Here is a 20,220-nt window from a genome sequence, read left to right as displayed (position 1 = left end):
TTGTACCAGAGGTCCTGCTGGTTGGGGGAATGCTGTGATTTTATGTAAACCAGTGGCCCGGTATAACATTGGATGTATGGGTCCTCAGCATCATCAAGAGGCTGCAAGTTAAACCTGTTTAGTCTTGCACTAAATCGACCCCCCCCCCCCCAAGACCCTTGTTGGGTTCAGTTGCCACATCAGGAAATGCTTCTGCAGAAGTTCGCCTTCCTCTTAAAGTCCAAAGCAGTCGAGTCTGTTCCACAAGGGCAAAAAGGGTGAAGATTCTACTCCAGGTATTTCCTGATTCAAAATAAAATAGGGAAACTTCTTCCCATCCTATTCTAAGCACCTTGAGCAAAATTCATCAAGAGAGAAAAGTTCAAGATTGTTTCCCTGAACACTTTAGTTCCTTTCTTCAAAAAAGGGACTGGCTCTACTCTCTTCAATCTCAAGGATGCCTATACTCACATAGTTTTTCCATAGTTTGAGGTAATATCTCTGATTCGTTGTAAGAAACAGCCAACTTCAGTATTGCATTCTGCTGTTCGAGCTAGCATCTGCTCCACATGTCTTCACAAAATGCCTGACTATGCTGACGACGCACTTATGCAAATGGGGGTGCATGCTTTTCCTTATTTGAATGATTGGCTGGTCAAGAGCCCATCTCGGAAAAGAGCCGAGGAATCAATGCGCATGACAATCCGGGTGTTGAAGTTACTAAGATTTGTTATCAACTACCTTAAGTCTCACCTCAGCCAGTCACCTGAATTGGAGTTTATTAGAGCTCTGCTGCACACAACTCAGGTGAAAACTTTCCATCCACAACAAAGGATCACTGATTTGATGGGCACAGTGGGAGAGATCCAAATGAGTTGGCAGCCATCAGCATGGCATGTGTTGAGATTGTTAGGCCTCATCGTGTCTGCAGTGAACGTAACTCTTATGGCACGTTTTTTCATGAGAAGAGCCAAATAGACCTTAATGTTTTAGTGACTGCAGGCAACTCAAGATATGTGGCACAACACCCAGATCACTCATCTTCTCAGGGACTCTGTATAGTGACTTACTTTCTGGTTAAGGAAATCCCCTTCCAAATTTCTGTGACCCAAATTGTCCTCATCATGAATGCGTCCACTCTTGAGTTGAGTAGCTCATGTAGGTGGACTTGAAGAAAGGGATGGTGTAACCTTTCTGCATGGGGGTAACCTGCACAGAGCAACAGTTACTATCCTTATCGGAATACAGATAACCTGATCAGAGTGTCAGTTACTACCCTTAACAGAATTCATGGGGGTAACATGCATGAAATGGCAGTTACTACCTGTAAGAGCAAACTAGCCTCAGATGCTTTTGTCCTACATGTGGAAGTTATCCATTAGGGAACCAATCAGAAAGAAGTGTTACCCATATCTCATCAGTCAGGATCAAGGCAGGTTGTGCCATTCCAACATCAGATCCTTGTCTTACACGTCTTGGAGGTTGAGAAGTTGATTCTCTAACCCCTTGAATTATCTGAGGATGTATCTCAGGTTTTTAGCTTCAGAAAATATTCCACTAAGAACTCCTACAGGTTGTATAGGAGGTTTACAGTGTGGTGTGAACAAAAAGATCTAGATCCTCTTGCTTGCTCCACTCAAAACCGCTTGATTATCTTCTACATTTGTCTGAGGTTGGTCTTAAGACCAATTCTGTAAGAGTCCACCTTAGTGCTATTGGCGATTAACATTACCATGTAGAAGGTAAACCCATCCTTCTATGTTTTATTTGGTGTCTGCTTCATTTGAAACCTCCCATCAGACCACTTGCTGTGTCCTAGGACTTCAGTGTGGTTTTGTTCCAGCTGCTGAAAGCTCCTTTTGTGAGCCCACTGTGCTCCTGTGAACTGAACTACCTGACCTGGTGGCTGTCACTTCGGTGTGCAGTGTCAGTGAGTTTGAAGCTGTAGAAACTTATCCATCTTATAGCAAGATTTTCCACGATAGGGTGGTCTTGCATATCCTATCCTAAATTCTTGCCTAAGGTGGTATCTGAATTCCATCTTAACCAGTCAGTTGTCCTATCATTTTTGCCCAGGCTTCATGCTTACCAAGGTGAGCAAGCACTACACAGTTTGGACTGCAGGAGAGTCTTGTCCTTCTATCTGGAACAGACTGAAGCCCATGGAAAGTCCACCCAATCTTTTGTTTCCTTTGACATACACAAGTTGGGGATTACAGTTTCGAACAGACTACATCAAATTGGCTAGCAGATTGCATCCTGCCGAGGGCCTGTTTTTGTTCCATGCTAACCCCCCCCACTCCCCAATATATTAAAATACAAGAAAGGCTTGTTGCCAACAAAAACTTTGCTGTTGTGCCCATTGCCACTGGTTTTGCTACTTTTTTATCTTTGAGGACGACTTGTGGCTAGGTATTACCCATATGTGAGGACTTCAGTTCTGCTTGTCCTCTGAGAAAGAAGGCTTGCTTACCTGCAACAAGTGTATTCCTAGGATAGAAGGATATTAGTCCTCATGAAACCCACCCATTTCCCCCTGGAGTTGGTTTCTTTAAAATCTTTTCTTTGCTAAATTACAAAACTGAGGGGTCCCTGCATAGTTTTGTGGTAATATGGTATGCTTAGGTATGCCTTGTGAGGCTCAGTCAAAGTTCTTGAAACTTTGGCATAGTTTTTCCATAACAAGCTCCATCGGATAATGTCACCCATATGTGAGGACTGACATCCTGCTTTCCTCGGAGAATACCTGTTAGAAGCAAGCAACTCTGCTTTACCCCTGCAGTATCCCCAGCCCTGGCTTACCTGGAGAAGATGTGAGCATGAAAATGCAGGTTATCTACATGGCAGTGTACACTGCTGCTGAGCTACAGGTTGGGCACAGAAATTTTTTTTTAATACATTTTTTTTTTCTTGGTACCTTGTTAACATTTTTATTTTTTTGTAATGAACCTGGCTGGGATAGGAAAAGTAGGGAAAAAATACCACTGTGCTATTTTCCATAGCTTGCTATTTATGCTGTGAAATATATTACTCTAAAGCAGGGGACTTTAAGTTTCTTAAATTAATTTCCTATACATTTTTTAATTAAAAAAAACCAAACATTAGTACAGATGTAAATGTTTTAAGTTGCAATGTAAAAGGCACCTTTAGTAGCCTTGGACTCTTGATTCTTAAAACATTTCTAAGGTTGGATATTTCACCATTAATCAGTTACTTTTGGGATTTATTTTTTATATTTTATTATTACGAATGTATTTTTTTTTATTGCTCTCCCTTGCTTTCAGAAATTTCTTACTGTAAAGCGTTGTGACGATACCCATCCTAACGATGGTATAGAAAAGATTTAAAATAAATAAATAAAAATAATTTCCGTAAATCACTTTTTTTAGTTTAGTTGTAATTAGCTACTCTAATGTACTTAAACAGAAATTGATGCTACTGTGACATTTGTACATCAGTTTGTTTAACGTAAACCGGGTTCTCTGCAGACAAGATGAATTAGCTATGACACATGGGTAACATTGTCCAATAGTACTGAAGAGACCTTTCTGTTTTAGCTCATATATCTTTTGTTCTACTGAGCATGCACTGAAATTCTCATGTGTGTGCTGCCTCTTGAGCCCCTCTGATGTAGGGCTTAAACTTTAGCTTGGTAATCAACCCTCTAGGGAAGGGAGCTGGGTGGATATCGAGCATGGCTAGTTCATCCTGGTGTCTACAGAGAAAACTGTTTACAGTAAGCAAACTTGCTTTCTCTGTCAGCAAGAAGAGCTGAATTAACCATGACACATGAGTAGTCCCAAACTGAGAGTGCAGCAAAGCAATACTGAATAAAGTAACCTGGACCTTCTTGTGGAGAATAGACTACTGAGTGAACAGGCTGTCCAAATCTTAGTCCAGATTTACTGTTACTGCTTGATAAATTGTCCAGACAATAATGGAACATATTTTTATTTATTTATTTAAGTTTTTTTATATACTGGCATTCATGACAGCAATCACATCATGCTGGTTCACAGTGTAACAGGGGTTCATAATAAACTTCAAACTGGAGCTATGGTGTGGAAGAAAGCAGTTACATATAACAAGGGTGGAAAGAACTGGGCGAGGAGAGAAAAATAAAGGACAGGTTAACAATGGCTAACGATAATTACAAAAGAGTAACTTTGAAGTGGCTGATATTTATGTAATGATGGCGAGATGTTAAATTAATTGGGGTCCGGAAATGCTTGTTTGAACAGCCAAGTCTTGAGTCTTTTCTTGAAAATTGATAGGCAGGGTTCTATGAACTGTCAACCAAGTTGCAGCTTTGCAAATGTCTTAAATAGGTACAACTCACAGATGAGCCACAGAGGTAGCCATGGCTCTCACTTGATAAGCCTTGACAATGTCTGTGATCTCTAGGCCTTCCAAAGCATAGCAATGTGAGATACATAGCCAATTGGACAACATGCACTTGGTAACTGATATTCCCAGTCGATTAGGATCATAGGAAAGAAAATGATGTGAAGACTGATAATTTGGCTGAGTTCTCTTCAAAATAGTAAGCTAAGGCCTTTTTACAGTCAATAATGTAGGGTATTCTCACCTCATGTGTACATACAGTCTTGGAAAGAACGTAGGCAAAACAGTGGCTTGATTCAGATGGAAAACTGTAACCACTTTTGGTAGAAAATTTAGATGAGTACGGGGGCACTACGCTGTTGTGAAAAAACTGAAAGTACAGTGAGTAATGAACCTGAAGTCCACTGACTCTTAGCTGATGTAATTGGATTAGGAACACCATATTCCAGGTAAGGAACTTCAAGGTGGACTCAATGGTTCAAACTGCAACTTCATGAGCTGAGCTAATACCACATTCCATCTCATCCTGCTGTACCAGTCAAGGCCTTAACAAGTGGGTTGTTTCCCCTTACTAGCAGATAAAGGCAGACAACACTCTTTTCCTTCTGTGACATTACAGCCATTACTTAGGGGTGGTGCCAAGCAGCAGGAATCCAGTATTTTCTGCCTCCAAGCAGATGGTAGGGACGACGGGGTAGTGTGCAACTCATTCTCAGATTTAAAGATCAGACCTTGAGCCAGCAATGCAAGTGCACACAGTGCTCTCAGTCCCGATAGGGTCTTGGTTGAGCTTGGCTGAGGGAGCAACAATATTTAAGAAACAAAATAAGGAATCTGAGAAGAGGTTAGCTTGGGCCGTTCAGCTCATCTTCTGCCCTCCCCCTTCGCTAGCCTTGTTTTGCCTGTGTTCTGTTGTCTGCTGATAAAAGTTAAAGAAAAAACAAATTACAAATAATAAGCAGTGAGGTGGCAATGTTCCAGTGCATCAGACAGTGAGTTTTACCTGTTTGCTCTGAGGCAGGAGAGGTGCTTTGTCGCTTATGGCGTGCGGGGGAATGGTTTTGAGGGTGTTGGTGGGAGGTATCTCAGCAACAGGAATAATGAACCAGCCTACCCATGGCACGAAGCCTTTTGAATGTTAAGGGCTGCGACAGAAAAGGGCTTGATGTGCCTGCTTTGTGTCTTGTCTGGGGAACAGCCTGGGGAGTGCTCTGTTGCTGGTTTGGCCCCTTCCTTTCCTCTTTGCAGCATCTGGCTGATTCCTCCTCGCTGTGATGACCAGGACATGTGATCAGCTGCAAATCTCTCAGCCCTGGCAGCCATGCTTGGAGGTTCTTCCATGCTGGCAGGCCTTGAGATTTTGGAGTCAGCTGGGGTTGGTGAGTTGTCAGACACCCCCCCCCCCATTCTGCTGCTGGCTGTTATTTTGACAGGATACTCTATGATGCCAGTACAGGGTTCCCCTGGTGATCTTTTTCCCCTGAATTCTTTCATTTCCTGCACCAGCCTGGGGAAGTTTTGCCAAGGAAAGAGGGAAAGATCCTGAATGTGGCTCCTCCTGCCTTATCCCCCCAGGTGTCTCTTAAGAGAGCGCAGGGCACCATGGATGTGCCAACATCCTCGTGGGAAGAATCTGGAGGGGTGGAGGATCTCAGGGACACCAATAGCTCAGAGTCCTTGGAAGAGGGAGAGAATTTCCCCAAGCTTGGAGAATGACTGATAGGTTTGTTTCACAGAGAGGAGATAATCTTCATTCCCTTTACGTACCAGGATCAGTCCAGACGGTGGGTTATGTCCCCCGTCCAGCAGATGGAGTCAGAACAGAGCTCGAGAGTCCCGCCTCATATACCAGCGCACCCTCTGCTGGAGCTCAGTATCTTTCTGACTCCAGCAGATGTGAGTTGGGGAAATCAGTGCTTCCCCAGAGTGACAGGTTTTTTGTTTTCTTAGCTTTTTCTTCAGTTCTTTCTGTCATTTCCCTGAGCAATTTGGATCAAGTTATTCACAAAAAAAAAAAATAAAAAAAATAAAGTAGTTTGATTTTTGAGAAGGCGCACTTTCCTCTCTTCTGCCTCCTCCTGCTGTGCCTCTCCTTACCTTGGGGGTAAGTGTAGTTTTATTTTGTGAATTTTCTTCTTTTAGCTGCTTCCTTTTCTCTCTTGCCGGTTTTGCCGGCTCCGGCGCAATTCGAAGGTCCTGCGGCCCGGCGAACTTCTCTCGGGCCTGGGCGCGCCGGCAGGGGATTTTTCCCGCCGACGCCTGGGGACAGGTTGGGCGGGTTGAGAGGGCCTTTGGGCTCCCCCGCGGTGCGTCTTTTTCCTCCTGGCCCCCCCGAGGCGTTTTTTCCTCAGCGGCATCGTTATGCCGCGCTTCTCACGTTGCGAGACCTGCGGCGACCCGGGGTCTCGTTTCTCGAAGGAGGGTGTGTGTCCGCGATGCCTCCCCGAAGGGGAAGGGGTCGCGCACACCTCGGGTTCGTTCCCGACGCCACCCTCCCCGCAGCCCGGGAAGCGTGGGCCGGCCACTTTCTCGCCGATGGCGGGAAGGGCGGCCATTTTGGAGGGGGATCCGGGCGCAGCGATTTCGCCGGAGAAAGCAGGCTCGGTTCAGGGACCTCCCCGCCGGCACGGAAGCCCCGAGGAAGGACAACCCGCTCATCAGCCTCAAGGGGACCCGGCTGCTGCCGCGCCTCCCGGTCTGCCTTTTTTCTCCCCGGATTTTATTTTGAAAATGCACACAGCATATTTACAGGGATTGGCAGATCCGGGGGGTGCCTCAGCAGGTCCTCCTGCGCCCAAGGTCCCGAAACTCGCAGTCGCTCCTCCTGGGTCCCTGACCCCGGCTGGGGCAGTTCCAGGGACCTCTACTTTGCCATCCCAGCCGCGTGCGGTGGGAGGGGCTTTCCCGTCGGGATTTGACCCCTCGGACCCCCCGGATCCGGCACACACGGAGGGACAGGCGGAAGGCGACGATCCACGCACCCTGCGGATTTTCCACAAGGAGGAGTTGGAGGATCTTCTTCAACAGACCCTGCAGGAACTCGATCTGGATCCGCCCCCGAATCCCCCGGCACCAGTGGCCCCGGCGATTGCGACGTCTTCCAAAAAAGGGGATCCGGTGCTGGCCGCCCTCAGGCCCAGGGCAAAGGCGTTTCCGGTGCATGAGTCCTTCCTACAGCTCCTTACTGGGGAGTGGGACGTCCCGGAGGCGTCGTTGAAGGTCTCCCGGGCCATGGAAAAATTGTATCCCTTGCCGGAGGATTTCCTGGATTTTATCCGGTTTCCAAAGGTGGACTCGGCGGTCTCAGCGGTGACGAAAAGGACGACGATCCCCGTCACGGGCGGGACGGCCCTACGGGACACGCAAGACCGCAAGCTGGAGACGTTTCTCAAGAGGGTGTTTGAAGTCTCGGCCTTGGGAATGCGGGCCGTGATGTGCAGTTCTTTGACGCAGAGGGCCAGTCTCCTCTGGGTCCAACAGCTTTTAACGTCCCAGCAGTTACCTCCGGAGGAAGCCGCCCAGGCTGACAGTCTGGAGTCTGCCATTGCTTACGGGGCGGATGCTCTGTATGACCTCTTCCGTGTACTGGCTCGGTCCATGGTTTCGGTAGTGGCAGCTCGGAGGCTTCTGTGGCTGCGTAATTGGTCGGCGGACGCCTCTTCCAAGTCAAGCCTGGGATCTCTTCCTTTTCGAGGGAAGTTCCTCTTTGGCAATGACCTAGACGAAATCATCAAGTCTCTAGGGGAGAACTCGGTACATCGTCTACCCAAGGATAGGCAGCGACCTTACCGGGCGTTCGCCTCCACTAGAACCAGAGCTAGGGCACAGCGGCGTTACAGATCATACCGGCAACCTAGCTCTCGCGCAGCCCTGGTTGCGTTCCTTTCGCGGGCGGCGGCCCGCGAGAGAAGCTTCAGGACAGGGGAACCCCTCCACCAAATCTACCCAATGATGCCAGAGCGACCCACTCCTCCAGTCCACCCATCGGGGGCCGACTCACGGGTTTCGTCGAGGAGTGGGCAAATATAACTTCGGACCAGTGGGTCCTGGACACCATACAGCACGGTTACGCCTTGGAGTTTGTCCGTCCGCCCAGGGACAGGTTCATCTTCTCTCCTTGTGGCTCCGATCTCAAGAGGATGGCGGTTCAACAGACATTAGACCGACTCCAGGACATAGAGGCTATTGTTCCCGTGCCCTTCGCCGAGGTGGGCTCGGGCCATTATTCCATCTACTTCGTCGTTCCCAAAAAGGACGGTTCGTTCCGACCCATACTGGACTTGAAGGAGGTAAACCGCTCGCTCTGGGTCAACCGGTTCCGCATGGAGACGCTGCGATCGGTAATCGCAGCAGTCCACCAGGGGGAGTTCCTGGCTTCCCTAGATCTGACGGAGGCGTATCTGCACATTCCCATACGTCTGGAACACAGGCGTTATCTACGCTTCAAGATCCTTGGTCAGCACTTTCAGTTTCGGGCCCTGCCTTTCGGTCTCGCGACGGCCCCGCGGACTTTCACCAAGATCATGGTGGTGGTGGCGGCTGCCCTTCGACGAGAGGGGATCTTAGTGCACCCCTACCTGGACGACTGGCTGGTGCGGGCGAAATCTTTCTCGCAGGGGCAGGCTTCGGTGGCCAGAGTCTTGGAGATGCTTCGCTCCCTGGGCTGGGTTGTGAACCTTTCCAAGAGTTCCCTCGTTCCATCTCAACGCTTGGATTTTTTGGGGGCGACCTTCGACACTCAGCAAGGCATGGTCTTCCTGCGCGCGGACAAGGCCCTCTCCTTGAGGGAGCACGTGCGTCATTTCGCGACTTTGTCGGAACCCACCGCTTGGAATTATCTGCAGCTTCTGGGAGTGATGGCGTCCACCATCGACATGGTGCCCTGGGCATTCGCACATCTACGCCCTCTCCAGGCATCCCTGCTTTCCCGCTGGAAACTGGTGTCGCAGGAGTATCAGGTGATTCTGCCCCTTCCCCAGGCAGCGAGCGACAGTCTGGAGTGGTGGTTGGTCCCGGCTCACCTGGCCCGCGGCGTCTCTCTCGAAGTTCCCTCTTGGGTGGTAGTGACCACCGACGCCAGCCTCGTGGGCTGGGGCGCCGTCTGCGGGCGAAGCGCCACACAGGGGACGTGGTCTCCGGAGGAGGCGCGGTGGCCGATCAATCGTCTGGAGACCAGGGCAGTACGCTTCGCTCTTCAACGTTTCCTCCCTCTACTTCGGAACCGAGAGGTGCGGATTCTTTCGGACAACGCGACCACGGTGGCTTACATCAATCGTCAAGGCGGGACGAGGAGCGAACAGGTCTCCGCCGAAACCACGCTCCTGATGACATGGGCGGAACTCCATCTGGTTCAGCTCGCGGCCTCCCACATCGCTGGCGTGGACAACGTTCAGGCAGATTATCTGAGTCGACAGAGGTTGGACCCCGGCGAATGGTCCCTTTCCGACGAGGCGATGGATCTCCTGGTTCGACGCTGGGGAACGCCGCGACTGGACTTGATGGCGACAGCCCTCAACGCCAAGGCCCCGTGCTTCTTCAGTCACAGAAGGGAGCGCGGCGCAGAGGGGGTGGATGCTCTGGCTCTGCCGTGGCCGACAGATCAGCTGCTATATGTGTTTCCTCCCTGGCCCTTAGTGGGCAAGATACTTCGCAGAATAGAGCATCACAGCGGCCCCGTGATTCTCATTGCTCCGGAGTGGCTGCGTCGTCCTTGGTTTGCAGACCTACTCCACATGGCAGTGGACGGTCCTCTACGTCTGAGTCATCTTCCTCGGCTCCTGCAGCAGGGACCGGTATTTTTCGAGCAGGTGGCACTCTTTTGTCTTGCGGCCTGGCTTTTGAACGGCGCCGCCTCCGCCGCCGAGGCTACCCGGAGGCGGTAATCTCGACGATGCTCCGGGCTCGCAAACCCTCTACTTCTGTTGCCTATGTTCGAGTCTGGAGGGTTTTCGAGGCCTGGTGTGCCGATCGTGGGGCCTGACCGACGGAGGCTTCGGTACCTCTGATCCTTCAGTTTTTACAGGACGGGCTGGATAAGGGCCTGGCATACAATTCCCTGCGAGTACAAGTAGCGGCCCTGAATGTTCTGGTTCAGACAACAGTCTCCCTGCCTCTCCAGGCGGATATCGCCCGCTTCCTGAAGGGGGCCAAGCATCTACGACCACCAGTCAGGGATCCTTGTCTGTCGTGGAGTCTTAACCTGGTTCTCCGGGCCCTGGCGGGCGCGCCTTTCGAGCCACTACGAGAGGCTTCGCTTAAAGACCTCACTATGAAGATGGTTTTTCTGGTGGCGATATGCTCTGCCCGTCGCATCTCGGAGCTGCAGGCTCTTTCCTGCAGGGAACCTTACCTTCGCATTTCGGAAGCGGGGGTTTCGCTGCATACAGTTCCTGCCTTCCTCCCAAAAGTGGTTTCTCCTTTCCACATGAACCAGACGGTGGAACTCCCGGCGTTCTCTCCGGAGGATTCGAGGTCTCTTCGTCACTTGGACGTCAAGCGTGTCTTGCTCCACTACCTAGAGGTTACCAATGACTTCCGGGTTTCCGATCACCTGTTTGTGCTCTGGTCGGGACCTAAGAAGGGCTCCTCCGCATCGAAGACGACCATCGCCTGCTGGATCAAGGATGCCATCTCGGCGTCTTATATTGGAGCCGGTCGGGATCCGCCTAGGGGCGTCCGGGCTCATTCTACACGCTCTCAAGCGGCGTCTTGGGCGGAATCGCGTGCCGTCTCCCCACAGGAAATCTGCCGGGCGGTGACGTGGAAGTCGCTGCATGCCTTCGCTAAGCATTATCGTCTACACTTGGCGCCTGCGGCGCCCGGACACTTTGGCGATCAGGTTATCCGAGCAGGGCTCTCAGGGGCCCACCCGGTTTAGGGAAGCTTGGGTACATCCCACCGTCTGGACTGATCCTGGTACGTACAGGGAAAAGAAAATTATTCCTTACCTGCTAATTTTCGTTCCTGTAGTACCATGGATCAGTCCAGACGCCCACCACTGTGACATGCTTAAGCTCCTGCTCGGATTCGTATTAGTTGTCTCTTTCCTTCCTCTCCTATTTTCTATAGGGGTTGTACAGCTCCTCACAAGTTGACTGTTTCGACCTGGTTCTGGGTCCTGCCTGTTTCTTGTTCTTGAGGTTGCCTTACTTCAGGGCTCTTGATCCAAATTGTTTTGTTATTGCTCTTTTGGGCTTTGTTATTCATGATACTGAGCTCCAGCAGAGGGTGCGCTGGTATATGAGGCGGGACTCTCGAGCTCTGTTCTGACTCCATCTGCTGGACGGGGGACATAACCCACCGTCTGGACTGATCCATGGTACTACAGGAACGAAAATTAGCAGGTAAGGAATAATTTTCTTTTGAGCAGGTCCTAGCTTGCCTCCAATTGGAGGAGTCGTGCCCCCAAGAGACTCCACATTGGGACCCTATCATTAAGGGGGAAAAAAAATCTTTTATTGTCTTTCCCCCTACACCGAGGTGGAGGAGATAATATTATTAAAGTGGGAGTCCCCTGAATCAGCCCTGAAGGGTGTTAAACTTCTGCAGAGGCTGTATCCCCTTCCACTGGATACGCAGCAGAAACTTTTTCAGGTGCCAGTGGCGGATGATCACTCGACTCACCACCCTCCCGTGGAAAGGAGTGGAGGTTTCATTGACTACTACCAATTTCTTTAGCTTGGGATTATCTGTAGGTGCTAGGGTTTATGGCAGCTCTGGATTTGGTTCCTTGGGCCAGAGCTCATATGCACCTGCTTCTTGTCTCTCTTCTGGCCCAGTGGTAAGACTGCGGGGTGCGGCTTCCTTTGACTTCATTCATTTATTTATAATTTTTATATACTGATGTTCTTGTAAGAACTTCAAATCACTCCAGTTTACATACAACTTTGAAATGCCAAAAAGAGTAGGGGCTTTACATAAAGCAATAGAACAAAATACCAATTAAACATAGTAATATTATAATATAGTGTAAATACAGTATAAATACAAGAAACGTATGAACTCAAAATCATAGTGCAGTTGAAAAAATCGTAATAGTAAAACTCAGTGAGGTATCCCATAATTTGGGTTTATCATCGTGACTAGGTAGTATTAAGTGTCTGGGAAGGCTTGGCGGAAAAGCCAGGTTTTTAGCTTTTTTTTTTTTTGAACTCCTGATGACATGGTTCTAGTCTTAGATCTGGGGGGAGCGCGTTCCATTGGTGGGGGCCTCCTGAAGATAGTGCTCGTTTGCTCAGTGATGATTTTACCTGTGGGGCTTGCAGTGTGCCTTTGTATGCGCTTCTAATTGGTCTGGAAGATGTATGAGGATGAAGTTGAGTGCTTAACATGATTGGAGCAAGATTGTATGTTGCTTTGTGAACGATTGTGAGCACTTTATAGCAGATCCTGTGATTAATAGGAAGCCAGTGTAGGTTACGAAGGATTGGAGTGATATGATCTCTTTTGTTAGAGTTTGTGAGTATTCTGGTGGCGGCGTTCTGTACCATTTGTAAGGGTTTGATGGTATTTGTGGGAAGACCGAGAAGGAGGGAGTTGCAATAATCGAGCTTAGAAAGTATGATGGATTGGAGTACTAGCCGGAAGTCAGTGAAGTGAAGGAGGGGTTTTAGCTTTCTGAGGACTTGCAGTTTGTAAAAGCAGTCCTTTGTGGTAGTGTTTATAAACTTTTTTAGGTTTAGATGGTTGTCTAGCCAAGCTCCAAGATCCCTGACGTCAGGTGAGAACATGCTATTTGAGTTTGGTTGAGAGGAGCTTGATGAGATGGTGAGGGGGTCATGGGAGATAATGAGCATTTCGGTTTTGTTGGCATTCAATACTAAGTTGAGGCTTGAGAGTAAGTCTTTAATTGGCTGGAGACAGTCATTCCAGTAGCTGATCGTTTTTTGAAGGGATTCTGTAATCGGGAGAAGGATTTGAATGTCATCTGCATAGAGGTAATGGGTAAGCTTGAGGTTTGAGAGTAGGTGGCAGAGAGGGAGGAGGTAGATATTGAAGAGGGTGGGTGAAAGTGAAGATCCTTGAGGGACTCCTTGATCTGAAAGGACTGGAAGAGATTCCTTGTTTATCCTGACTTTATAGAATCTGTTGCTTAAGAAGGACTGAAACCATCTGAGAGCTGAACCTTTGATACCTATGTTGGCTAGTTGGTCTATAAGTATGGTGTGTTTTACCGTGTCAAAAGCAGCAGACAGATCTAGAAGAACAAGAAGGTAGGATTGTTTTTTCTCCAGGTTGACGAGGATGGTGTCCTTGAGTGATAGTAAGAGAGATTCGGTGTTTAGGAGTTTTCGGAAGCTGTACTGAGCAGGGGACAGAATGTTATGATCTTCCAGATATTCTGACAGTTGCTTGTTAACAATTTTCTCCATCAATTTGGCAATGAGAGGTAGGTTTGCGATTGGTTGAAAGTTAGCTGGGTCTGATGGAGAGGCATTTGTTTTTTTTAGTAGTGGTTTGAGGATTGCCAATTTTAACTGGTTGGGTACTTGGCCTTGAGAAAGGGATGTGTTAATAATTTCAGAAATTGGTTTTGAGATGGTGTTCGGTATGGAGATGAGCAGATTTGTTGGTAATGGGTCTGATGGGTGGGAGGATGGTTTGAGTTTCTTGAGGGTATTTTCTATCTCCAGTGAAGAAGTAGGCTCAAAAGAATCAAGACTAGCGTTTTGTTGAGGCAGGGTTATGAGATGGTGTGTTGGGGGGAGGTTGTTGGTTGTGAGAGAGTGGGTAAGGTTGGTGATTTTTGTCTTGAAATAATTGGCGAGTTGGTTAGCTTTATTGAGTGCTTGGTGGTCTGGGATGGTGGGAGGAGATGGTTTGGTTAGTGAGGAGACATAGGAGAAAAGTGCCTTTGAGTCAAAAATGAAGTTGTGGATTTTTTTTGCATAGAAGTCTTTCTTTGTTCTAAGGATAGCGTTCCTGTATGTGTTGAGGAGGGATTTGTAGATGGCATGTGTCGAAGTGGTCGGGTTTTTTCTCCAGCTTTGTTCTTTATTTCTTAGTGTTTGCTTGAGGGATTTAAGTTCCTGGGTAAACCAGGGTTTTCTGTTGTCTAATGTGGGTTGTATGGTTTTGGTTGAAGTTGGGCAGATTTGATCCGCAATTTTATTGTTGAGATTGATCCATGAGGTAGTTGCTGTTGTTGCGTCTGTGAGATCTAGTTGATTTAGTGATTCTGATATCTTTTCACTGAGTAGGTCTAGTGAACATGGTTTCCTGAAATGGATGGTGGATTTGGTAGAGACTTTAGGTGGTGGATTGTTGATCTTAAGGGTCGTGTAAATGACCCTGTGGTCTGACCAGGGAACTGGCGAGCAGGTGGGGTTAGAGTGGATGGTAAAGCTATCGTTAATGAAGATGAGGTCCAGTGTATATCCATGCGCGAGTCACTTCATTGGTGGATGCTTACCTCATATCTGGGGAAAGTGGTCAGTCTGTTTACCCCATCCTGGGTATTGGTAACAATGAGACGTGAGTCTCTTGTGTTTGTGGGGGAAGGGGGCTTATGGCCAGATTCAGGTGTTGCAAGGTTGCTGGAATCAGGAGGAGGCTTCGTAGTCCATCAACTGGTTAGAGACCAGAGCCACTTGTTTGGTTCTGCTGCACTTCCTCCAGATGTTTCAAGAGAGCCGTTCGTGTTCTTTCATGTAATATGACAGCTGTGGCTTATGTGAATCGTCAGGGAGGAACCAAGAGTCAGGGAGTCCTGGCAGAGATGTCTTTTTCCCTTGGGCGGAGGAGAACCCGCAGATGCTGTTGGTGGCTTTTATCACTGAACAGGTGAACGTGCAAGCAGTCTTTTTCAGTCGCATTTGGTTGGATCACGAGCAATGAGAGCTGAGTCCAGAGGCATTCAGCATGATTTGTTGTCTGTGGTGTTGACCACAGGTGGACTTGATGACCCGCTAGAACACAAAGCTGGGTTGTTTCTTCAGTCGGTGGAGAGATCAAGGGTCGATGGAATTTGATGCCCTAGTACAACCCTGGCTGGCGGGGGAGTTGCTGTATGTCTTTCCCCCGTAGGCTCTCACAGGCAGTTTGCTTTGGAGGATAGAGATGGAAACCATTTAGGTGATCCTGGTGGTGCCAGATTGGCCACACAGACCCTGGTACGCAGACCTTATTTGCATGCAAGTGGACAAGCCCATGTGTCTTCCAGGATCGCCAGGGCTGCTGGTTCAGGGACTAATGGCAATGGATGATCCAGCTCCATTTTGTCTTATGGCCTGGCTCTTGAGTGGTGATGATTCCGCAGGAAAAGATTTTTTTTTTTTTCCATAATGTCTACTTTGCTGAAGACGCAAAAATACTCTATTACTTTGGCCTACATTCCTGTTTGGTGCTTGTTTGATGTGGTCTGCATGTCCAGAATAGAGTTCCAATGACGAGCCACTGTTCAGTGTATTTTGGCTTTTCTCCAGATTAGTCTGAATAAGGGGCTTGCTTTGAATTCTTTGAAGGTGCAGGTAGCGGCTATTTCATGTTACTGAGGACTGCTTGGTGAGTTGGCCATAACTACTGACCTAGATGTTTCTCGGTTTCTGTAGAGAATTAAGTGGTTGTGCCCCCCTTTTCGCCCATTGTTCCTACAAGTGACCTTAATCTGTCCTCAGGACTATGACAGGGGCCACTTTTGAGCCATTAAAGCAGATATCCTTAAAGGATCTGTCCTTAAAAGTGTTTTTTCTGGTAGCAATTTGCTTTACGAGGCACATCTCAGAGCTTCAAGCTTTGTTATGTCGGCACCTGTTTCTTGTGATCATGGCGGATGGTATTTTTTCATCCAGCACCCTCCTTCCTTCCAGAGGTCAACTCTGTGTCCCATATTAACTAGACTGTTTCCTGGATTTCTCCTGGGAAGTGTGGAACCAAATATTGGGGTCTCTTCTGATATTGCAAAGGTTGTGCAAAGGTTTCTCTTCTGATATTGGGAGATGACCACTGCGTTCTGCAAGTCTGACAGACTGTGCTCTTCAAAGGACCAAGAAGAGGGGGAGGCAGCTTCCAAAGCCACTCTGGCTCTTTGGATAAAGGAGACTTTTGTCTTGGCTTATGTGCTAAAGGGCAAGAAGGCCTCAGAGTTGATTCATGTACACTCAGGAGAGCTCTGTCTGCATCTTAGGGAGAAGTGCAAGCCATATCACCAGTGAATATTTGTGGAGCAGCTACTTGGTCTTCGTTGCATACCTTCATGAGGCACTGTCTGTTGGATGTTCTGGCGAGGGAGGAGTCTGATTATGGGGCCAGGGTTCTCCGGGCTGCTTTTGTTTCACCCACTCACAGAGGTAGAGCTTTAGTACTTCCCACTTTTTAAGGCTTCGACTGGTGTAGCAGGGCTAGATGGAAAGGCAAATTTTCTTACCTGTAAATTTCCTTTCCATTAGACCTGCTACAATAGTCCAGGACTCTCCCAGGAAGCGAGGTTGTCTCTTTACGGAAACTTTATATGGGGATATGCTGGTGGTATGTTTGCTGTACATTGGTCTCACTGTTGATTTTCTCCTGCTTCTTGTTTTAGGCTACAGGGTAGCTTCTCAGGCTTTTGCCTGTTAGAATGTATATTGATTTCTTAATTGAGGGGGGTTTGATCCAAAGCTTTTTCAGAAAGATACTGGATTTCTGCTGCTAGCCACCACCCCTAAGCAGTGGCTGTGATGTTACAAAAGAAAAAGTGTTGTCTGCCTCCTCCTGCTGGTAGGGGGAAACAACCCACTTGTTAAGACCTGGACTGCTGTAGCAGGACTAATGGAAAGGAAATTAACAGGTAAGACAATTTCTCCTTGAGATCCCATGGTGCTGCTGGTTTGGAGACTTGGCAGTCTTGTATGCCATAGGTCTTTCATGAATTTAGATACTAAAGGATGTATGGATATGTTTGCCATCTACTTGGTTATGGTAAGTCACAGTGCACCTTGAGTTCAAAACCCTAGGATGAAAGGGAGAATAAATACTGAAGCAGCTGTCTAGATTCATAGGCAAATGGATATAAGGAGCCTGTCTGACACCAAGATGAAACTTTTTCTTTTGAATTTGTAAGCTCTTTTTGTAGAAGGCTTTCTGGCAGAGATTACAGTATTCTGAACTTCTTTGGACAATGACAGCAATGCAATTAGTGAATGCTGATTATATATGCTGTCAAGTTGAGAAGTTGGGATGAGAAGTTCTCTTGAGTCAGGAAAACTGGATTGGATCATGGAGGGATTAGAGGGCTGATCATCAATTGGATGAGTTATGAGAATCAAGCATGCTTCATTCTCGATGCTCCGGGCCAAGCTGGAGCAATGAGAATCAAGCATGTCTGATCCTTGAGTGCTTTCTGTACTGTTCTGGCTTCTAGGGGGAGTTGTGGAAAAGCATAGAGTAGATCTGCATTTCATTTGAGTTTAAAAAAAGAAACAAAAAACCTTCTGTGTATCTGAACTCGCTTTGAAGAATGAAGCAAAATAAGTTTCCACCTTTCTGTTGACCTCTGAAGTGAGAAAATTGATCGCGTGACCCCAATAATAAAAATCTGTTTTGTCTACAAACCTTTTGAGAGTATGAAATACTCTGCTTAGGTGATCTGTCAACATTTTAGAAATCCCAAGAAGATAGGTGGTTTGCAGGAGGGTCTTGTAGCTGTCACCCCATTCCCAAATCTGAGGGATTCCTGGCAAAGTGTCCAGGATCTTGTGCCTCCTTGCTTGTTGATGTAGAGCATCAGTTCTTGGTTATTTGTTTGGTTTAAAATTCTTTTCCCCTGAAGATGGTGTGAAAAAGCTCTTAATGTATGTCTAATTGCTTAGAGCTCCACAAGATTGATCTGAAACAGTTGTTGATGACCAGATTCCTTGGATTTGGAAAGGACTAGTGTTTGCAGCCCATCCTTTGGTGGATGCATCTGTTTCTTGATGAGGTAAAAGACAGAAGAATTCCCAACTATGACATTAGTGTCTAGCCACCACTGGAGTAACCTTCATTTCCTCCGAAATCCTTACTGGGGACAGTAAGGAGTGAAATAACTTATCCCACTGAGAGCGGAGGCTTCATTGAAGTATTTGCATGTTGAGGCAAATCAAGGGAACTAAATGAACTGCTTCCACTTCCCTTTTCCAGGCTCTGGATTTTGGAATCTGTTGCAACATCTGTCCACAATGGTAACTGTTGAGTACATGGTGGTCAGGCCCCGGACACCAATAGCAGATGTCATGGCAATCTGTGAAAGACATCTTTTATGTCACACATACAATAGTGCAAGCCATTGAAATGGCTTTCTTAGAGCCAGTAATGATTTCTTCTTTTCGGGGGGGGGGGGGGGGTGCCAAGTATCAAGTATCAAGGCAACACCAACAATGGTTGAGAAGCCATAGCTAGAAGAAAAGTACAAATTAGAAAAAACTAAGACAAAGAGGGTTATACATAAGTGCAGCAGCTCAGACAAAAAAAAGATTGAGGCTTATGAGACAGCGCCTGTGCAGGAACTCATGCACATGCTAAGTGGAGCAAAAGCTTTATGAGCTAAAAGAGAAGGATCCATTTGCCGTCAACTGAAGTCACCCATCTGTCATGGCTAATCTAGCCTTGATTGTCTGTGGAGAACATTTAACGACTGGTATAATGTGATACTATAAGTGGACTAATCTTCAGTTTTGTGTGTTGGTGATGAGGGGCTAGGAGGTTGTTATCACAGCTCAATTCTGTAAGTGACACTTATTTTGTTCTTAACAGGGCTTGAAAGTGCCAGTGTGTCTAGTACTGGCGAAACCAGTAAGCACAGAAACAAACATCTCCAAACTGAGGAAGTTGTTGAAACAAATACTTTAAATAAAAACAATCGGGAACAACTGGAAAGAATAATAAAATGCAGTAGGTCTGCTGAAATGTCCTCAGGTACACTCGTATGTGTATGTTTAAATATTTAGGTGGTTTTCCTGAGTTTGCCTGTTTGTTGGTTGGAGGTTTTTTTTGTTTTTTGTTTTGCAAGTGGTACCTCATCATATATATACTTTTTGTTGGGAAGAGAAGCTATGGTATTTTCAAAAGTACTGGCAAATTTAAAGCATTCTCTCTAACTGTCTCATATGCATACATGAGTTTATTCTGGTTTAAAATCTTTTTACTCTTGGAAATATTTTTCTGCTTTTTTGCTCCTTGTGAAGTGGTATTATTAAGCACATTTGTCAGTGTTTAACATACTTGTTTATCTAAGCTACTATTACCCTGCATGATTTTAGCCTGCCTCCTTCCTGCTATTTGGCCTCTTAATATGATCTTTTAATTAAAAGTAAGTTGAAAATGAAACTGCTTTTAGGGATAAAATGAAATTGGTTAAATGCTTGTAAGGGAATGAGAAGCATTTATTAATTCTTTTGTCCCTAGATTTTATAAATATTCTTATAGGTTTATAAAGAATTTGATGAATCTGATAAACATGAGTTATTTTTAATGAATTTAATAATTTGACATTGGCTTAAAAACATATTTTGCTTTTCACAATAAATAAGTAGATAATATATAGCATGATTTTGTTTTATCTTAATGTGCACATGCTTTTTTTTTTCTTTTGGGATTTATGAAACAAGTGGCGGAATCATATCTATTTTTCATATCAAGCAGACTTCATTAACACTTGAAATTTTAACCACTGTTCCTCATATTATGCATTACAAATTTACTCATCTCTTCAATTTATTTAATTATGGATTTTAGAAATTAATAATCTCATATCTATTGGGAAAATCAGTTAATTTGCAACATTTTAAAAACTTTTGGTTGAATCTTCAAGATCAATTTAAATCATACCACCAATGAACAGATTTTCTTTCATACTGTCTATATTGTTTCATATAATCCATTTCACCTTTTCTGGTATGGATTTCTTTTCTGGTTATCACTATATATCTGTCCCCCCTTTCC

At 46.6% G+C, this 20,220-nt stretch overlaps 1 protein-coding gene across 1 annotated transcript in view; it reads left to right on the top strand.

Annotated features, from left to right (window-relative positions):
* Window positions 1-20,220, top strand: part of PCM1 (pericentriolar material 1) — a 1,078,029-nt gene that overhangs the window by 532,820 nt on the left and 524,989 nt on the right. The window contains 1 exon segment of the mRNA XM_029604912.1: window positions 19,033-19,194. Coding sequence (XP_029460772.1) covers window positions 19,033-19,194 — 162 coding nt within the window.

The sequence above is a fragment of the Rhinatrema bivittatum genome, chromosome 1 (genome assembly GCF_901001135.1).
Source record: "Rhinatrema bivittatum chromosome 1, aRhiBiv1.1, whole genome shotgun sequence".
In the NCBI taxonomy this organism is placed as follows: Eukaryota; Metazoa; Chordata; class Amphibia; order Gymnophiona; family Rhinatrematidae; genus Rhinatrema; species Rhinatrema bivittatum.
The sequence above is the reverse complement of the archived record's forward strand: the minus strand, read 5'-3'. Positions and strand labels throughout refer to the sequence as shown.